The sequence below is a fragment of the Stegodyphus dumicola genome, chromosome 8, assembly GCF_044657685.1.
Source record: "Stegodyphus dumicola isolate Sdum_Otavi_A_Nest chromosome 8, ASM4465768v1".
NCBI classification, from domain to species: Eukaryota; Metazoa; Arthropoda; class Arachnida; order Araneae; family Eresidae; genus Stegodyphus; species Stegodyphus dumicola.
The window spans coordinates 126,602,212-126,622,634 of NC_140775.1; the positions used below are offsets into that span (position 1 = coordinate 126,602,212).

The 20,423-nt window shown below is 30.1% G+C and overlaps 1 protein-coding gene across 5 annotated transcripts in view; it reads left to right on the forward strand.

Annotated features, from left to right (window-relative positions):
* LOC118181978 (membrane-bound acylglycerophosphatidylinositol O-acyltransferase mboat7-like) overlaps positions 1-20,423 on the forward strand; it is a 93,294-nt gene that overhangs the window by 58,136 nt on the left and 14,735 nt on the right. For all 5 annotated transcript variants that reach the window (XM_035351224.2, XM_035351223.2, XM_035351222.2 and 2 more), the window contains exons 4-7: positions 1,240-1,387; positions 1,573-1,724; positions 13,215-13,423; positions 18,587-18,766. In XM_035351224.2, the coding sequence (XP_035207115.1) occupies positions 1,240-1,387; positions 1,573-1,724; positions 13,215-13,423; positions 18,587-18,766 (689 nt within the window). The remainder of the gene's footprint in view (positions 1-1,239; positions 1,388-1,572; positions 1,725-13,214; positions 13,424-18,586; positions 18,767-20,423) is intronic.

Here is a 20,423-nt window from a genome sequence, read left to right on the forward strand (position 1 = left end):
TCAATGTTGAACTCATATTTATAGGATTAGGTGAAACATTTGGTGAAATCACTCATTATCCAAAAACAATTTAATTTTTACAACAATTTAATTTTTTTTAACTCTCCAATGTTCTCAATAATATTTCCATTATTTTTTTCAGCTTTACTGAAATTTTCACCTTTAAGATTAAAAATTTTGCTTTATTTTCTGTGCATACATGCTATTTCTTTGGTAAAAGATAAATAAACCATGATAGTATTGCTGGAAGCCAAATTGAAAATTATAAATCTAAAAAATAGCCTAATACATGCAATCAAATCTGGAGAAGATGGAGAAGACTAATTTTTTACTTAATCCTTAATCTGCATTTAGATTTAGATGGTTGAGGGAGGCAATAATGATAGAACTAAAGTGCATCAAAGGGCTTTAATTTGTCACTTAATTCTTAATCTGCTATTTAGATTTAGATGCTTGAGAAGGAAAATAATGATAGAACTAAACTGCATCAAAGGGCCGTGAACCTTCTTTGCAATGATGTTTGTAGTGTAATTGGGAGCTAGACTTAAAAGTCTGCACACCTGTTAGACAAATTGTGAGTTATTGTTTCATCTTAAACAACTCTCAAAATGCAGAAGAAAGTTTAAATAACATTTTTATTCTAGTCACATTAAACATAGAGGCACAGCTAGTGCTATAGATGAAGTTTTCACTGCTTGTAGATTTTTAAATTAGCATAGTAGACAGTTCAAATGAAACGTTGATAATGTAGTCGAAGACTACACATTAAATAAATGAAAAACAAGCTGGCTTAGGTATTTTACCATAGAATTAAAGAACAATATTTACAAGACAGCTTGAATAATATCATTCTGCTCAAATTCTCATAAAAAAGTTGATTAAAATTCTTTTTTGGGGGCTGGATAGTGGTAAAATTTCCCGTTTTTCCTCAATAAACAAATTAAACTGTTGTATTTGTTTTTATTTAAACAGTCTAGTTACTCTGTTCCTAGAAAATTGGGAGTTGACATCATAGCTATGTTTTTCAAATAATCTTGCATAGCCTGAATAAATATATATGTCATGTATTATTTTACTCGTAAAGGGTTTGGTGTTTGTGTGTGGAAAATACAAAATTTTCTTTGAAAATTTCTTGTTCGGTAATTTTATCTTTAAGAAATGTAAAATTTTATAGATATTATGATGTAAAATGTTTTTTCATTCTTTTCTATTTAGTATGAATAATAAAATGTCTTTCAGATGGTAGGTATTGCATTTGAAATCAAAGAAGAAGAAGAACTTCAAGCAAAGGATCCTAATTCTGAAATTCAAATAAAATACAGAAAAATAAAGCCCTCATTTTTTGATGTTTTCCATTATGCATTTTGTATTGCTGGAGTCTTAATAGGTAAATGTTTATATTTATGCAAATTTCTAAAAGGTTCTTAAAAATGATGTTCTTTTACATCTTATAGAATCAAATTGTATTATTTAAAATAATAGGTTTTTCAGAAAAATATTTTTTTGTTATATATATTTATGACACTATTTCATCTTGAATTTGAGTGGTTATGGTGGATTTCTTTTTCACAGGACCTTATTACAAATATAGAACCTTTTCGGATATGTTTTATTTGCCATACAGTTCTTATGTCCCGGCAAATAGATATTTGATTCAAAGAATTCAGATTGTGCCATTTTATGTCTTACTTTATTTAGTAGGCAATTTTCTTTATCCACTCGAAGTAAGTTCTCTGTTTTTTTAAAATAAATAAATTATTTTTCTCATAAATCTATTTCTTCTGTTTAACTTTCATTAATATTTACTGATAAAATTATTTTTAATGTAATGCTGTCACCAGTTGTTTTCAGTATAGTTTTGCAACAAATTATGCAACAAAAGAAGTGGATATTCAGATTGATTTACAATTATATTGTAAGAAGAAGTAGCATAGTTATTCAAAGTTTAAATTCTAGACTTTTAATAGCTATCAATCACCAGAGCATTTACTCATTTTTCTTGTGTTTCCTATTATTGTGTAATTTAAATCTTTTTTAGAGCATCAAGTAAATTATACTCAATTTTTATGTCATTTAAACTATACTTTTTACAGCACATAATTCTTGAAATTTTATTGGAAGACAGAAATTTAATATCTGATTATTAAATATTTACATACAAAAATTTAATAATTTCTTAACTAGTAAAAACTTATGTATTTCCTTAAAATTGAATCAATGAGAAAATCATATTTTACATAATAACACTGTCTAATTAAACATTATTAAAAAGTACTTAAACTTTACTTATTATAATTATTTACATATCAAACAATAATAATTAAAAATTAAAGAAATCAAAAGAATACTAAATTACTAAATTGTTGCATAATGAAATGCAATATGAAACCTACAATGTAATAAATTATTACGATGTATTATATGAACAATGGATGAAAAGATTCATTTTCAATATGTGATATAAGAGCAATCAAATTTAAACCCACTCCTTATTTTCTTTGCTGACATAATAGCGTTTTTGGATTTTATTTCTAAGCAGAATGATAAAGGGAACTTAGATTAAAGGTGTTTTACTTAAAAATATATATAATATATATAGAAATCAAATACAGGTGTTTGGTAATATTATGTTTCTGAGAAAGTTGCTCTTCAGCAAACAGTAATAAAACAAATTAAAATTGGCTCTATGTACTGTGAAAATTTTGACATGTATAAAATCTTGTATTATATTTCTGAGAAATAATGAAAGAGGAATATTTGCTGATATAATTTCTGACATGTTCTTGTTAACTAGATATTGAATATTTCACATCCATCCATTTATTTATTGTGCATGAATATGACTTTAGTGAGTGAACCTAAAATACCTAACAAAGATTTAAAGGCAGGTAAAGCAAACCCAAATAAGCATATTCTGTAATGGAATATGTCTGCGGAAATGGTGTTTTAAGTACTAGCACATATGAAAACATGAACATTAGGTGTAAAAGACAAGTAAAATCAAAAGAAACATTTTAATGATTTAACTTTTTACCGTGAGTGCAGTTGCCAATGATAATACAAGGTTCATGGCAGTGGTGCATGGATTAGCATATGTTAGCAAAGATCCCAGACATTTTGTGTATATTTCCTGTAGAAGCTAACAATGTGGTTACTAGATCTTCATTGGATACAATGGGACTTCTGTAGATCATGTTCTCAATGTGCCCCCAGAAGAAGAAATCCTTGTACATCAAATCTGGTATGTGGATGTATAGTGTGGTAAAATAGCTAAGGTGCACAAATTAAAAGTTACTTCATATTAATCTAGATTTTTATTATGCAATCCGGGTTCTACTGCATAAAATAGTTTTAACTCTCAAGCTGGTAAAACTGTGAGAGACAGATAAATAAAACAAATGTATAAATTCACAAATATTCATTTTTTAATACATTAGGTTTTTACATAACATATATCAGTTTCTGATATGGAACCAAATTCCTTAGAAAGATATTAGATCTTGAATAAGACAAACAAATTATGAATAAATTTACTATTCATATCTGTAATACACAAATAAAATCTCCAGTTCCTTGCCTTGGGCTCTTAGAGTTGCTTTTTCATTTGATAACTGGCTGTGATTATTTACAGCAGCATTTACATTAGATTGGACTTAAATTTTCAGGTTGTTGCCGTTTGTGTCAGAGGTGACATGGATGGTGACCACCTCAAGAACTGGTCTATTATTTATTACAGACATTCTAAGTTTATTACAGACAACTCTATCTAGGTTAATTTTTACCCTTGCTTTTTACACTCTCATTATTTTATTGGGCTGCTCGTTGACTAATGGCAGAAATGCCAAAGATGGACATAGGGTAAAAAAAATATCTAATAGACATAGGAGAAGAAACTTGACCTAGATAGAATTAGATGTTAAAGATTACAAAATCATTTATACATGCTAAGAGAAGGTGAGAAATACTTGTGCAGGATGATGTGAAGAGTTACATCATACCTTCTTGATTATAACTTAACAATTTCTTTTGAAAACATTTTCTCAAGGTTACCAAATGAAGACCTCACACTAACTAGCAAGTTTCCTAATTTTAAGCACATGAAAGTTCTTCAATTTGAAAAGCAAATGGAAAGTTTTCTTTTAAAGCAGCTGAATCTGAAGGTAGAAAAAATGGGACAGTTCTATATCTCCTGTTCTATTGGGCCGATTGATGAAATTCAACTTGCATTTTTTGCATTTTTCATGTCTCCAAAGCGCAACTTAGGATATGTATTAGATTTATATATAGCATTGTTCTAATATAGGTATTTTGACATAAAATTGGACCTTTTTCTGAAATGACATGCCAATTGTTTTCCATATTTCGATTCAACGCCTCAAATTATGCCAAATGGCTAAGTTTTGTAAAAATTTCATGAATAGTTTTTAAAAAATTAGCCCTCAAAATTTGAACTTCTCAATGCTAATTGAATTTGGTATATATTTGTTAATATCCCCTTTTTTTATTAAACTTATTTGATTCTTCCTTTCACATTTCAAAATTTAGGTTCATTCCAAATGAAATTCGTCAGTTTTTATGATTTATTTAAAAAATTTGTATTTTTAAGTAATTTTTATAAATGTTTCGAAAATTTTTTTTATTATAACCTATAAAATTCGTAACGTCATTCTAAAGTAGATGTATTTCTAGGCACACCTGCAAAAAATTAGAGGTTTTTATTCAAAATTTTCTAAGATATACATTAATTTACATATCAGCACATTTTGAAATTTGGCGTATTTGTTATTAGCAATAATAATGTCAGATGTGGTTTACGGCACTTTGTTAAAATTATTTGAAAGTATGAATGATGACTTTTTTTTTTTACTCATCTACAATGAAAAAAGGAAAGGAGGATAGGTTGCTATAAATTAAAAAGTTCCCCAAGTAAATTATTCATGGGCCAAATTAAAAAAAATATCCCAAGATAAAATTTTTAATTTTTCCATAAATTTTACACCAAATGTTACAAAATTTAATATTTAGACATAATTTGAGTCATAGAATCGAAATATGGAAAAAATTGGCATGTAATTTCAGAAAAGGTATGATTTTGTGTTAAAATAGCTATATTAAATCAATATTATGCATAAATCCAAGTCGCGCTTTTGAGACATGAAAAACGCAATTTGAATTTCGTGAACTGGCCCAGTAGAACAAGAGATAATAAACTGTCCTTCTTCTTCTTCTTCTCTCTCTCTCTCTCTCATTTTTTTTTTTTTTTTTCAGTGCAGTTTACATAATTGCTTTAGGGCAGTAGAACACAGGTCTGAGCCATCAGAATTATTCAGGAATCCACATGTCTAAATCAAAGAACATACTCAGAAAATAATCTCTGGCTATGGTGTCATAGGCAGGAATACTTCATGTTTGTTATCACTAATCACATTACAATGAAGAAACAGAAATTCCAGGTCTTCCGAGGTTGTAATCACCGCAAATGCTCAAGAGAAAGCCTCTCCTTAATCATCACTGTTGGATTGGCATAAATTTATTAATTAATAATAATTAATTAATTAATCATAATTAATTAATAAGACTAATACTTAAGAGTGTGGATATTAAACAGAAACATGTTTAATATCCACACTCTTAAGTATTAGTCTTATTAATTAATTATTATTCTTAAGTATTTATCTTCTTAAATATCTGTAGAGTGAAACATCACATCAATTTCGCTCTTTTCTTCATTTTATCCTCTTTTCCTCCTCATTTTCTTCTTCTTTTTTCTTTTTCATTACACACTAAATAATAGACTCTAGCAGTCTCAAACACACATTAAATTACAGTGAAGTTCTGTTGGTCATTCTTCAAAGGATGATCCTTTATTAGATATCATCTGATAAATTGTTATCATCCTTATTCTCACAAATCTGTTCTATTCTTATGCATTCCTGATCTCACTAAATATATATATATATATATATATATATATATCCATTTCTTCTTTGTCACTAAACTCTAAAAATCTTGTCCTCTTTGTCTTTCCTTCTTAACACTGCCATCTTTTTTTTTTTTTTTTTTTTTTTATTCCTTTTCTCTCTCCTCTAATATTTTTCTCTTTATTGTGTTACCTAGTTATTAATTAAAACTGACTTCAAAAACCAAGTAGAACCATCGAGAGAAAAATTTATGTAGCATGCTTTCTCCTTAACCCCAATAGAAGAGATTAATTTTTATGTTACTCTGACCTGTTAACTGTGTATGATAGCATTTTTCATCATGTGGGGAAGACTATCAAAATGGAAATGATATTTTTCATTATGCCCAAAAGACTACCAAAATGCCAATGACAACATTTTTCATCATTGAAATTAACCCTATTGTGCTTAAAGCATTATTTCTTATGTATTTAATTAGCCTGATTATATGGCAGGGATGGCCAAACTTTAAGACGATGGGAGCCGCATGATTGATTTTATGAACGTTCGAGAGTCGCAAGTCTAAATTTGAATCGTTTTAAAAATAATGAGACAGTTTTTGAATATAAAGAAACTTTTGAAGTAAATTAATGAATATGTGATTAACATGATTATGTATAAATATGAATAAATACATCTTATATCTACTGTTTTGTGTTCATCATGTTAAGTCCCAAGAAATTGAAAATTTGTAACACTTATACTAGGCAATTTCGTAATAGTGCATTCCAATGACCTGTTCAAAAAGTAACATAACCCGGAATAGTAATTACCAGAAATGGAATTATTTGTAATTTTACGTACTTGTTGCTCTGACCATAAGCCAACAGCAGACAGTAAAGCTATCACATTTTTACATGCATAATATCAGAAATTAAATTAGCGATTAATAAAGAAACATGGCAATGCATGATTTCTATTTCAAATTCCATTTGCATTAAAAAATTAAACTATATTTATTCAAAACGAGTCGCATTTCAGATGACAAAGAATCACAAGTAGCTCGCGAGCTGCAGTCAAGGTGGCAAAGAGCCGCAGTTTGGCCATGTGTGTTATATGGTATCATATTGTTGATGAGTCATGTATGTGTGCAATCATGTGCTTGCAATATGGTACTTGAGTGCTATTTGTGAGCAACTGGTTGGTGCATGTACTTGTCCACTTATAGATTGTGAATAATATTTGCCCAGTTTGCTTCATCTTAGTGTGCAATTCCATATTTTATATATTAGCTATTTCAGTAATTTAGCACTATTTGTGAGCAATTGGTCGATGCAAGTGCTTGTCCGCTTATACATTGTGAATAATATTTGCACAGTTTACTTCATATTAGTCTGCATTTCATTATTTTATATATTAGCTATTTCAATAATTGTTATTTCCATAAAATATGACTAAAAGTTATTTGTTTAAAAGTATGCCACATTGCTTTAAGAAGTATCATACTGGAAATTAATTCTTTATATCATAAAATGTTTTGTGGAAATAAAAAAAAATCAATAAGTTAAAAACAATTTTCTTTTATTATTTACTTGAGGGTGATGACATTACTTATCGCTGTGTGTGTGGGGGGGGGGAACCCACAGTGGGAAATAAGTTTCACAAAATTTTATTCCCTGGTTAAACGTGCTTACAGCAGAAGACTAAATACATCAGATGAAATAATTCATAGGAAATAATAGACTGAGCAGACAGTCTGTCTTATTATTATTCCTTTCTAAATCCAAGGGCAGTCCTAACAATAAATGGCATCAAACATATATTAGGAACATTTTTTCAAAGTTGCTACTCACAGAATCTCTGAGATCAGATACTGATATCTCTAACCGAAACATTTTTTTCCCCCAGTTATTTTGAGATTTGCTGTTTTCAGCAATAAAACAGCCAAGAACAAAAAGTCATTTTCTTATGGAACGACATTTATTCCTTTTCACTGAGTCCGCATGGGTTCTGAAACAATTTGTCGCGTTAGAACAACGGGAAGTATGCTGTATTTTGCTATGAGGAACTAAAAATTAAAATATTTTCCCAAGAATCCTTTATGCTACATTTTTTGTTTATCTATTTTCACCAATGCCTGCAAAGCTACTTACTATCACACCAAAATTACCTGCTTTTCATTTTTAATGAATTGGAAACAAAGCAGTTAATGTTAGGTGAACTTCTCTGAAGTAAGATTGCTACATAACTCAATACAGTCAGTTTCCTACAACAGTGATACAGTTGCTACATAACTCCAATCTAATGGTAGCTATAAGCAGCATCAAGACAATTTTTGCTGAAGTGGGCCTGGAGCTCCACTGTGCTGGAACAACTGCAGGAACATCAGAAAAGTTCTAATAAGGTATCATTTAAAAATATTCCATACATATAACTATTCAAGCAACTGTATGGGTTTCTGCTAAGTACTTGTGTACCATGCCAGCATAAATATTGCAGTCAAAAGTCATTAATCCGGACTCGTCGGGACTTCGGCGATTCCGGATTATCGATTTTTCCGGATTATAGATCATCAGTTTAAATCTGGTAAGATGGCATGCAGAAATTATAAAATTAAAACTATGAAACCGTAATTAATGAAATAAAGAACAATTATGATCTAAAGGGTATCAAAATTTACAAAAAAAAAAAAAAAAAAAAAGCTTAATATTTATTTGTTTACTTCATTGAACATTTCTTTCAATGTAAGTTGTTTCGTTTTTTATGTGATAATACATTCTCTTTAATTCTATAAACAGACAGAATTTTTTGTTCAGTTACAAAGTTCCGCTGTTCGAGTCCTATAATTGCTGTGTCTACCGACTAATTTGTCAATCGAAATTTTTTCGTTTTCAATAACCTCTGTCACTTTCTTTGCTATCGGAAGCGAATTATAATGACGAGGAATTTGATTTAAATCATATCAAAGACGGAGTACATCGAGATGAAATACTACATTTAGTAAGGAATTATAAGCCAAATAAAATAAAAATATCTGCCTTGAAGATAAGGATAGTGCTGTCAGATCAACTTCCAATTCATTGCGCTCCGCGGCGTTAAAAGTTTAGATAAACAAACGTTAAAGTTTAGATAAACAAAGGATATGCCTCTATCCATTTTTTGCAGCAATTCCACTTTTTGTTTAATGAACTTCGAAATATACTTTCGCTTTGTAGATCCTTTACATATTAATAAATATATATCAGAAATTCTATTTGACATAATCGAAAGTTCAAGCTTACTTTTATAAAATTGCTCTAACAGTCTGAAAAAAATAATAAGCTGGATCCAATTCGAAGATTAAGGAACAACGCAATCTGCAACATTAACTGAAATAGATAATTAGATAATTTTAGCTTAGCTTATACCATCCGTTATACATTAAATGCGCACTCGTAAACATATTTTGCGCACGCGCACAAGCATATTCGCAGCTGTAAAGCTACAAACTTCAAAGCGACGCATGCGCAGAAAGTTTGTAGCTTTGAGGTCCGGATTATAGATCATTCCGAATTATGGGTGTCCAAATTAACAACTTTTGACTGTAATGAAGAATCATTCCTGGTAGGCACTTGAATTCATGTCATGTAAATTATCATTTATCTAAAAGTGAGAATTGTGGGTGTTAACATATCAGGACATGCTAATGCTGCCTCATCAGTAAATCTTATTAGATGTAGTGCTGTGGTGGAGCATGGGTTCTGTAACCTTCACATCTTGAAGTATTTCTGGAAGACAGTGGTGTACCAGTTACCTGTTACTGTTGTCTGTCCTTTCAGCTTCCCCTCCCCGGGGGTTGACTAAGGCAAACGCCTGGAAAGTACTGGTTAGGATCTGTAAGGTAAGATCTGCCTGGAAAGTACTGGTTAGGTGTACTGGTTAGGGCAGTCTCAACCATGGGGGGTATGTAATTTGATTTCACAGTACTAAAGCCCGAGTATTGTACTCAGGTTGGTTCAGGCTCAGCAGGGACCATACTGGTACTGTTGTGTCTGTTCCTTTGGTTGTGGTGGAGCTATATCGGAGATCATTGACTAAGTCCCCGGGGGTTTGACCCCATTCAGTTCTCGTGGCGGGGACTGACAGAGTAAACAGAGCACCCACTAACAATGGAATTTTTGCCAATGGAGTGGTGCGTGGAGGTAAGGTGACAGAGTTCTTAAATTTGCAACAATTTAGTTTTGCCCTATGCTTTGTAAAAGCCACGCAGCAACTGCGGGGGTTGCGCCCGCGAGGACGAGGTTCCACGGACGACAGATATTCCAAACTCTGTATAGGTCCCATAGAATATAGGACCTGGTCGGATGTCCTTCGTCTGGTGTGTCTGTCCTTTCAGCTTGATAGCTTTGAGTAATCTTAAAAAGTAAATCTGAAAAAGAAAAGGCATACATTACTTATTCATGGCACGTTGTCTTTTCACCATTGTGGGTGTGGGATTATCTTCAAAGACTCCATACTTTACTTTCTTGTCATGTTGGAACACCAAAAAATGATATCTATGTATCAAGTCCAGTTACGATTTTAGAAATAATGCAGTGACCACCATTTTTAAGTAATTTAAGATCTTTATTGATTTTGATATATTCCTCTTTTTGGTGCTCAGTTAAATTATGGGGAACCCAATGACAAACTAGTTTTTTCATATGATATTCTTCATGAATAATTTTATGTGTAATGGAAGATCTAATATTGTTAAGTTGCTTCTATATTATTTGATAGGTGGAGTGATTATCATTAATTAACATTTTCTGTATGCTAGACACATTATCTGGGATTACTGCTTATAACGGCCTTTCTGTGTGTTACTCATCCTGAAGAGAGTTGTAACCTCTTTGAAATTCTGTAAATGATCTGAATACAGTAACATGAGATGCACCTTCATTTTTAAATGCTAGTTGTAGATCATTTTAAAATCATAGAAAATGATAATATGATAATGTTCTCAACTTCCTTTTTCCTTCTGCCTAAAATTTATTCTGTGCTAAGCTACTTGCATTTGGGTTATAAAAAAACATCTGCTAGGTTAAAATAATTCATGTTTTCAAATCTAACTGTTAATTTATTTTTCTGCCATTTATCTGGGATTATCTCAAAAATTTCACAGTGACCTATGTAGTTGGTTAGCTAACTAGCTCACACCCAAAACCTGGCCAACAAATATTGTGCCTGTAGTAGTATCATCCTCAAAAGTGCATTTTATAATTTGTTCCACTGCGTGAGTCTTGTAATATCTTTCCTTGCCCTCATTATGAAATGATTTGCTCTTGCACAGTCCAGACGTCCATAATCCAGAATGATCTGTAATCCGGACCTCAAAGCTACAAACTTTATGCGCATGTGCATAATGCGTTTACGAATGCATGTTTAATGTATAACGAACGGTATAAGGTAGGCTAAAGTTATCTAAGGCATTTCAGTTAATTTTGCAGATTGTGTTCTTTAATCTTCTAATTGGATCCGGCATATTATTTTTTTCAGACTGTTAAAATAATTTTATAAAAATGAAGCTTGAACTTTCGATTATGTCAAAAACAGTTTCCAATTCTGGAGCTGCCAAAGGATATACAAAGCAAAAGCATATTTCGATGTCCATTAAACAAAAAGTGGAATTGCTTCAAAAAATGGATAAAGGCCTATCTTTCTCAAAATTATGCGAGAAATATGGCATTGGGAAGTCCGCTATATATGACACAAGAAAAGGAACTTTTTGAATTTTTGTGGAAGCATGTTAAACAATTTACATTGAAAGAAATGTTTAATAAAGTAAACAAATAAATATTAAGCTCTTTTTTTTTTTTTTTTTTTTTTTTTGTAAATTTTGATACCCTTTAGTTCATAATTGTTCTTTATTTCATAAATTACGATTTCATATTTTTAATTGTATAATTTCTGCATGCCATCTTACCAGATTTAAATTGATGATCTATAATCCGGAATCGCCAAAGACCTTCCAATAGTGAAGAAAATGACAAAGGTTATTGAAAACGAAAAAATTTCGATTGACAAATTATTCGGTATTCTCGACACAGCAATTATAGGACTTGAACAGTGGAACTTTGTAAGTGAAGAAGAAATTATGTCTGTTTATAGAATTAAAAATAATGTATTATCACATAAAAAACGAAGCAACTTAAACAACTTACATTGAAAGAAATGTTTAATAAAGTAAATAAATACTAAGCTTTTTTTTTTTTTTTGTAAATTTTGATACCCTTTAGATCATAATTGTTCTTTATTTCATAAATAACGGTTTCATATTTTTAACTTTATAATTTCTGCATGCCATCTTACCAGATTTAAACTGATGATCTATAATCCGGAATCACCGAAGTCCCGATGAGTCTGGATTAACGACTTTTGACTGTACATATATAATGATGTAAATGGAACTAAAACTCAATCAGCCAATAATAATTTTACAGCAAAATGCTTTGAAAACCAAAGCTAACTCAGTGACTTAAGATTTCATCCTGAACATTACGCACTTGCTTTCAACGCTTTGGCCTAGCTAGACTGCTGTCTGTCTGCTGCTGCTTTCTTGCTACAAAGTTATCAAAAAATGTAAGCCTTTTGGAATAGGCACACTTAGTGTGTCAACTTGCGTGTAGCGGAAAATAAAACTGAAGATTTAATCTGCCTTCGCCTCCAGTTTCCTAGTCATTATGGATCAACACTTTCCTGAATTTATTACATATATATATACATATAATATGATTTTTTAAAGCAGTTGAATTGGTAATGCAAGTAACAAAAAATTCATACAACTGTTGATGATGTCTGACTGAGCATAGCCATACCATCCAAGGCAACTTCTCAATTATCATCGGCTATGCTCTTGTCACAGTCACACCACCCACTTACCCCACCGGAGTACAATACTGAATCAGGAAAATATTTTTTCCTCTTTTATTATGTACGTGTTATTTTACCTATTTCTTGCAGACTTTAGGTATCCAGGGAACCCTGGTTGGGAAACACTGCATTACAATTTTTTTTTTTTTTTTTTTTGGTAGCACAGATTTTACACAAAAATTTTAAAAAATTGAGAATTTGTTCTTTATGGTAGAGTAATTTAATTAGTTGTAGGGATCTGTCTATAAATTCCATATTGAAAATTACCTTTTTCTTAATCTTTAGTATTTCATCTCATCATTTTATTTCTTAACTTATGAATAAATTACTTGTTCGTGTATTTGTTTTTCAATGAGTTAAATGTGTAGAAAAGTAAAAAGGACTAATATTATAAGATATCGATGCAATTTTTTTACTTTCTAGCTTGCATCTTCACCAGAACTTCTGAAACAGCCTTTTTGGTATAGAGTTTATTATATGACCCCATCTTTTTTCAACTTCCGAATGCGAATTTATGCTGGCTTTATCCTTGGAGAGTGTGTATGTATTGCCATGGGTTTAGGTGCATATCCCAAATCTAGTAATCCCTTGCCTGGAGCTGGGCCTACTAATTATGCAGCATTAGAAGAACTGTAAGATATTGTTTTATGTTTCCTTTATTATAAATTTTCAGTTACATGAATTAAGTAATTAAATATATAATTCAGGAGGCTTGAATAATTCATTTAATTGGTCTCAATGTGCATTGTGATAGCATCCTTTCATATGTTATTATTATATCCTTATTATATCTTACAATTTTTTCTATATTATCTAAAAACAGTAGTAGAATGGAGCTTTATTAGCACTTGTTTACTTTGGGTAAAACTAACCTGAAATTAGAGGGAAGCCTAAAAAATGGAACACAAAGTAAGGGAAGCATATATTAGCTAAAAATCGATTTCACTAAAATTATTTTGGATTAAAAAAAATCTAAGGCAGTTTAAATGTATATATTAATACAGAAACTAATAAATAAAATAATAAGGAATTTGATCATTACAATTTTTTCCCATTGCTTACACATATTCTTCACCAATAGAATTATTTCAGTCTAATTCATGTGTCAAGCCATGTTTTAACAATCATATTAGCCCTTTTTTCCATTCCAATTTAAAAGTTCCTCCTTGAAGCTTATGAATTTTCAAGTCAAAAGAAGATTCCTTAACATCAGATAGAAACTGAATTTTATGTTAATTGCATTGTAATTGCTACCCTGTTTAGAATCAGATAAAGTTGAAGGTGAAGGACAATATTACACTGTCATTATGTATATCATATTTTTTAAATGTATAAGATTGATGCTAACTAAACTTTTTTCTTTAAACAGTTATCTCAGGTATATTTAACTTTATTTGAAATTTTCCAAATTCAATGCCCTATTTAGCATATTCCGATATTTTTATTAATCTATATACAGTACAAAGTCTGCGATTCGGACACGTCAGGACTTCTGCGATTCTGACTTTGGGATTTTTCCGGATATTAGATCATCATATATTATTGATTACAGATCATCATAGATCATTCATGTATCATCATAATTAGATCATCCGGATATAGAAATTATAAAATTAAAAATATGAAATCGCAATTTATGAAATAATGAAACATTTATGATCTAAAGGATATCAAAATTTACAAAAAAAAAAAAAAAAAAAAAAAAAAAAAAAAAAAAAGCTGAATATTTATTTGTTTACCTTATTTAAACATTTCTTTCATTATAAGTTGTTTAAGTTGCTTCGTTTTTTTTTTTTTTTTTTTTTTTTTTTTTTTTTTTTTTTTTGTGCTAATACTTTTTCTTTAATTCTGTGAACAGACATGATTTCTTGTTTAGTTACATAGTTGAAGTCCTGTAATTGGTGTGTGGAGAAATCCGACTAATTTATTAATCGAATTGAAATTTTTTTGTTTTCAGTAACCTTTCTGTAACTTTCTTCACTATCGGTAGCGGTATTTTCTGGATCTAGAACCATACTATAGATTTGATTGAGGAGCATTGTCATCTCAATGAAAAACTTTTTATATCATCTTCATGTATTACTTCTCCTCCACATTTCTGTACAAAATCCGTTAATAGGAAAATTTGACCTTTGGTTTGCGATATCAGAAAACCTTTAAAATTCACGGCTATCATCATAAAATTTAGCTATCGTTCACTATACATATTTGGCTATTTATCATGAGATTGGGGACTAAAGACAAGTTGTTTCCCTAAATTTTATCTTGCTTCTATCGCGCACTGTGGCAATTGCGCTTGAATTGTGTTTAGTTATTCATTATACTTATATCTATTTATTGCACATGTTTAAGGCTTATATAAGTCCTGAATAAATAAATTCCCACTTATACTTAAGGCGTATGGAGGGCCGGTGCTATATACTTTACTGACTGATGCAGTCTCTGTGAGTCCTATTCTGCTACTAAGCGTTCTTTGTCTTCCTTAAATTTAGCTGCGCGTTGCGGCCATACGAGCCCTGGTGCTGGTTCTGGGTGTATGTGAATAGGAAATCAGTTATTCGTAATTCAGAGAGCACTATGAGTAATCTTTTGGCCTATGAGTATCATTAACAAAATCCATTTTTAGCATATGAAAAGAAATTTATTTTTCCTCGTTAACATTTCTTAGCACATTTAACTTAAATCTCTAATCATTGCCAAGCATAATGTTAACATAAAAGCTTACCATATTCTTCATTATTCAATTACTAGCATAAAAAAAATTGCTTAGGCATCGCTATATGAGTCATTATTCAAGCTGTCATGTGTTGATAAACATGCGGCGATAAAAGCAAAATATAATAAATAATGATTCGCCAGGTTGGCTTCAAAGATATGAAATATTAGTAAAAGTAAATTCAACGATGTATCTATGTGGATAAATTTTGGTTTCAGATGTAAGCGAAGCAAGCAATTTGGTAGCTACAAAGCCAAATTATTGATGATACAAATTTATGCTAAAATGATTGTTTTTTCAGTAATGAGGTATTTTATTTAGTGCCAAAGTGAAAATAAGAATTGGGACTCTCCACATGTTTTATTTTGCGAGGGGAGATAAAATGCGCACGCGTAAAGCATACGTGGCTTTTAGGTCTGGATTTTAGATCATTCTGGATATTGGATGCTTGGATCTTGGACTTTTTTTTTACTTGCATTTATTGCTAATTCAAAAGCCACCAAATGCTCCATATAATGAAAATTGTTTGTTTGTTTGAATGTGTGTGTGTGTATGTTTTCCTAATACTGTTATACGCTAAAAGAAAAATGGAAAAAAATCAGGTTCATGTAAAAAAACGTAGATAGTTATTCTTGTATTTCATTATTTAAACAATTTTTTTTAATTTTATGCTTAATTTTTTTAATATTAAAATGTTTTTAGTAAACAGTTTGCTTTTTATTTAAAGTACTTTTTTTGTATTATTGAAAAGTTAGCAGAGCTTATAGAATATTTTTGAAAATGTGTTTACTCATAAATATGCATAGTTATTTTGCAAATTTTCTTCATTGTTTCTAAAATTATCTGTTTAGTAGTTTTCCCCATCAAGAAATGAAAAGTTTCTGCAGTAGGCAATTTCTGAAAACTTATTTTTTAAAACTTAGATTTGCAAATTAAAATATTTAAATATTCCTTAAGCACTTTTTACAGAATATTTATATCTTTTGAATCTAATTTAATTTGTTACTTAATGACAAATAGAAAAGGAGTCTTGCTTTCCAATTAAGAACAAGAACTAGATTTTTGAAACAGAATCTGTCAGTAATCTGTCATTCTGTATTTAATAATCAAGTCTATAAGAACAGCAGCTGTTTACATTAGCCATTTAAGCCATGCGCTATTGGGTTTGACAGCAATCATAAAAATGGGGCTTTTTATTGAAGTTTCAGTCAATGCAGGTTGAATGATAAATATGCATCTCATCAACAGAAAGTGCATTTGCATTTTAAATTACTCAGTTATACTTATTCAGTTTTTATAAGGCATAATAAAATAAGATGCCTTTATTAAATTTAATGAGAAGAATAAAATGAAAAATATATTAATCAACTGGAGAGGAGGAAACTGTCAAACACTCAGTGGCAATAAATGCAACATATATCTTATATTACTCAAGATACAAAATTTTGTGAAGATAAATTTTTTCTTTCTTATGGTTTGTAGTATCACTTTAAGTAGTCCCATCAAGATACTTGAATATATTTAATTTTTGCTATATTCTCGCTTTTTTTTTTTTTTTTTTTTTTTTTTTTTTTTAAGTATCATTATAGTAATGAAACAAAGTTTAATATTTAAAAATACTTTGTTTGTAGTTTTTATTAATAGCATGCTTATATTTAAGGTGACTAAGCATTAATATTTAAAAAAAATTTCATGTGTTACTTCCATCTGTATAGATATTTAATTATTCATAAATTAGTGTAAAGTTTAAGAGTAAAGAAAAATTAACACTAAGTAAGACTTGAAGTTTTCACATGGTATTCATTAATTGATTTTGTAGGAATAGCTTGCTATTGTAAGTAGTTTGTTTTAACTATATGATTTTATAACCTGTATCATGAATTTTTTAGATTTAATTCTTAACTAGTATTGTCATACATATTTAGTTCAGAACTGCTTCATATATTAAACTGGAATCTTACATAGAAATCAGATTCTATTTACACATGAAGCAGTTTAAAGCTAAGCAGTCAAATTAAAAAGTTTTTATTTATTTTTTATTTTTTAATGGTTGGTTAATATTTCTTTTTATAGATAAATTCCTTTTTTGAAGTCTTCAGATTGCAGTTGTTTTTTAAATTTTGTACATATTTTAAATTGCGTTTCTAACAAACACCATGATGTTAAATAAACAATAAACTGATATCACCACCAAAATTAAACATTAAAGAATGTTTTTGTTGAAAAGTTATTTTTGCATGTAGTTTGCTTTGAAATGCAGAATTATATATAAAGGAGCTTTTCAATAAGTTGATAATGTATGGATATTTTTGCTGTTGAAATAGAATCTATTTTAACATACCTCATATCTTGTAGTTTTTTTTTTCTTTTTATTTTGTCTATGGGGAGAATATAATTTGGAGAAATGATCAATCATTCTTAAAATATTACTTTTCAGTTCAATATATTTCATTTCCCTGATATTTTTCTGCAATTCCTTATGCTAATTCAAGTTTGACTTTTTTACCCAATTTCTTAATTTTCATTAATTTTTCACATTTCATATGAGTTGTAAATAGATAAAATCTCTAGTAAGTTGTAAAATCTGTAAAGTTGTTAATAGATAACAATAAAAGGCAAGTCTGATTAAAAAAATAAAAAAAATTGTTATAATACTTTCTTTACAAGAACTTGTAACATAATAATAACCAAGGAGCAACCCTAATAATATCAATATGATATTATAATTCATTATTTTTCAGAAACTTCAAATTTATTTGTTGTTTGCCCATATTAATATTATAAATTGAATTTATAAAATGGGCAACTTTTTATTCTTCCATCTTATTACCACTGCTTTTCATTTATGAAATACAACTGCTACTCAGTATATATACTACCCAGTTTTTGAGATTTTCAGCTTTTTGTGAAGATTTCTTCTCCTTTAGTCTCAATGTTAAAAATATATAGTATATGTTCGTAATTGTGGGTTGTTCATACTTTTCATAAATATTGCAGACTGAAAAAGTTAATTTTTTCAAACAAATAAATATATTTAAATGAAATGCCGTAATTTTTTAATGACTTGTTTTTACTGTAGGGAAAAAAAACAAAGTTGGTCATCTGTGGAATACTCATTTGAAACAGTAAATAATATTTATGAATATGGAAGTGAATTTTGGCCAACAATTAGAGAGGGCATTAGAGCATGGAATAGAACTGTCCAGTATTGGCTAGCATGTTTTGTATATAAGCGTCTGAAAGCACCTAAACCAGTCAAGTAAGTACATACAAAAGTGTGCATTAATTTTAAAAAGTGCATTGTAATTACAAAACTTTATTTAAAGAACCAATTGTATTTGATAAAATAATTAATTATTAAAGTGATATAGTGGCTTGACTATAAAGCAGCATCACCTGAACTGCCTATCTATAAACTATCTGTCATTTTGGGCTGCTTAACCCTGCAATGGAGGAGTCAGTGTACAGAGTATGCCAATGCCATCTTTTGGGCTGTAATTTTCAAACTACTCCTTCCCGAGCTTCCTCCCTTCCTCTACCCTCCTAGAAACATTCTATGAGTGCAATGCATCTGGTATTTCTGGTGAGTCTGGTTTTCGCTTTCCTTCCGAAAACAGTTATTGTGAACATGTCACGTAGGTGAACTCAGTACGCCGCTCCTCCAAGTATGTACCAAAAGAATATTGTACCTCCTGAAGATTATTTGCACATTTTAGAAGCGGTTGATGAAGTCTCGGTTGTTGAAGACACCGACAATTTGGATAACGCAACTGATGTCGATGAATCGGAAGTCATCGAACATTCTGGTCATGAAAGGAATTCAAAAATTGAGGGAAATGTTTCTAAACATCCTCATTTTCCTTCCTCAAATGATGTTTCCTCAACAAATGTCGATTTTAGTGATGATGAAAATGACATGAGTGATTTAAAATATGAGGGCTTTTTGTAAACACAGTTTACAAAAAGATATAAGTTGGAGGAAAGTTTCTCAAAGAAGAAAAGGAAACTTATAAATGGTATAAAGTTCCCCTCAAGATTAAATTCGCCAGAACGCCTCGAAAACATTTGATGAAAAAAATATTCCCAAGTGCCAAAACTTGTGACTATATAAATGATGAGCTTTCTGATTTCTAGAAAATCATAAATACAAATATGATTGATGCTATCGTACAATATACAAATATTTATCTCAAATGTAACAGGACTGCAGATGATCTCCAAAGCATCTCAAAGAGAAGCAAGTATGATACATGATTCACTGTCGCCCGAAAAACCAAGAGGTGAACAATGGCAATATTTTTTGCACTGCTAAACGTAGCGGGCTTAAATTCGCAAGTGCTCTTGAACTTTGCCAAACCTGATGCAACCATCAAGTTTAGAAGATATTTTTTTTAAAAATCTAGCTACATCTTTGATGAAACCACATCTTCAGAATTGCCTGAAAATGTCATTTCTCCTGTCGCATTTCAAAGCTATTATTAGAAAGCTGGTAACAACAAGGGAGGACAAGACGGCCGAAAGGAACGAAGAACCACCTGCAAAAAAGATCAAAGGACGCTGCGCTGAGTGCGATAGAATGAAGAATAATTACACTACTATAAAATGTTCTGAGTTTACCTGCAAAATTTATCTGGGCAAGACAGTACAACTTTGTAAAGCCTACTGCAGTGAACAGGGACAATCTGAAGAGGATTAAAGTAGCAAAAGGTTTTTAATTTTTTCATTTGTGAAATTTATTACTTACCAAACTTTATGGAATATTTATAATTTGTAAATTTGATTTATGATCTTATAATTTTCATACATAAAAGAATACATAATGCTCTATAACTTTAAATTACATTTCCAGTGCATTCCATTTTTTGAATTAATTAAAAATTCTTAATTTTCATAATTTGAAATTAATTTTTTTTCTG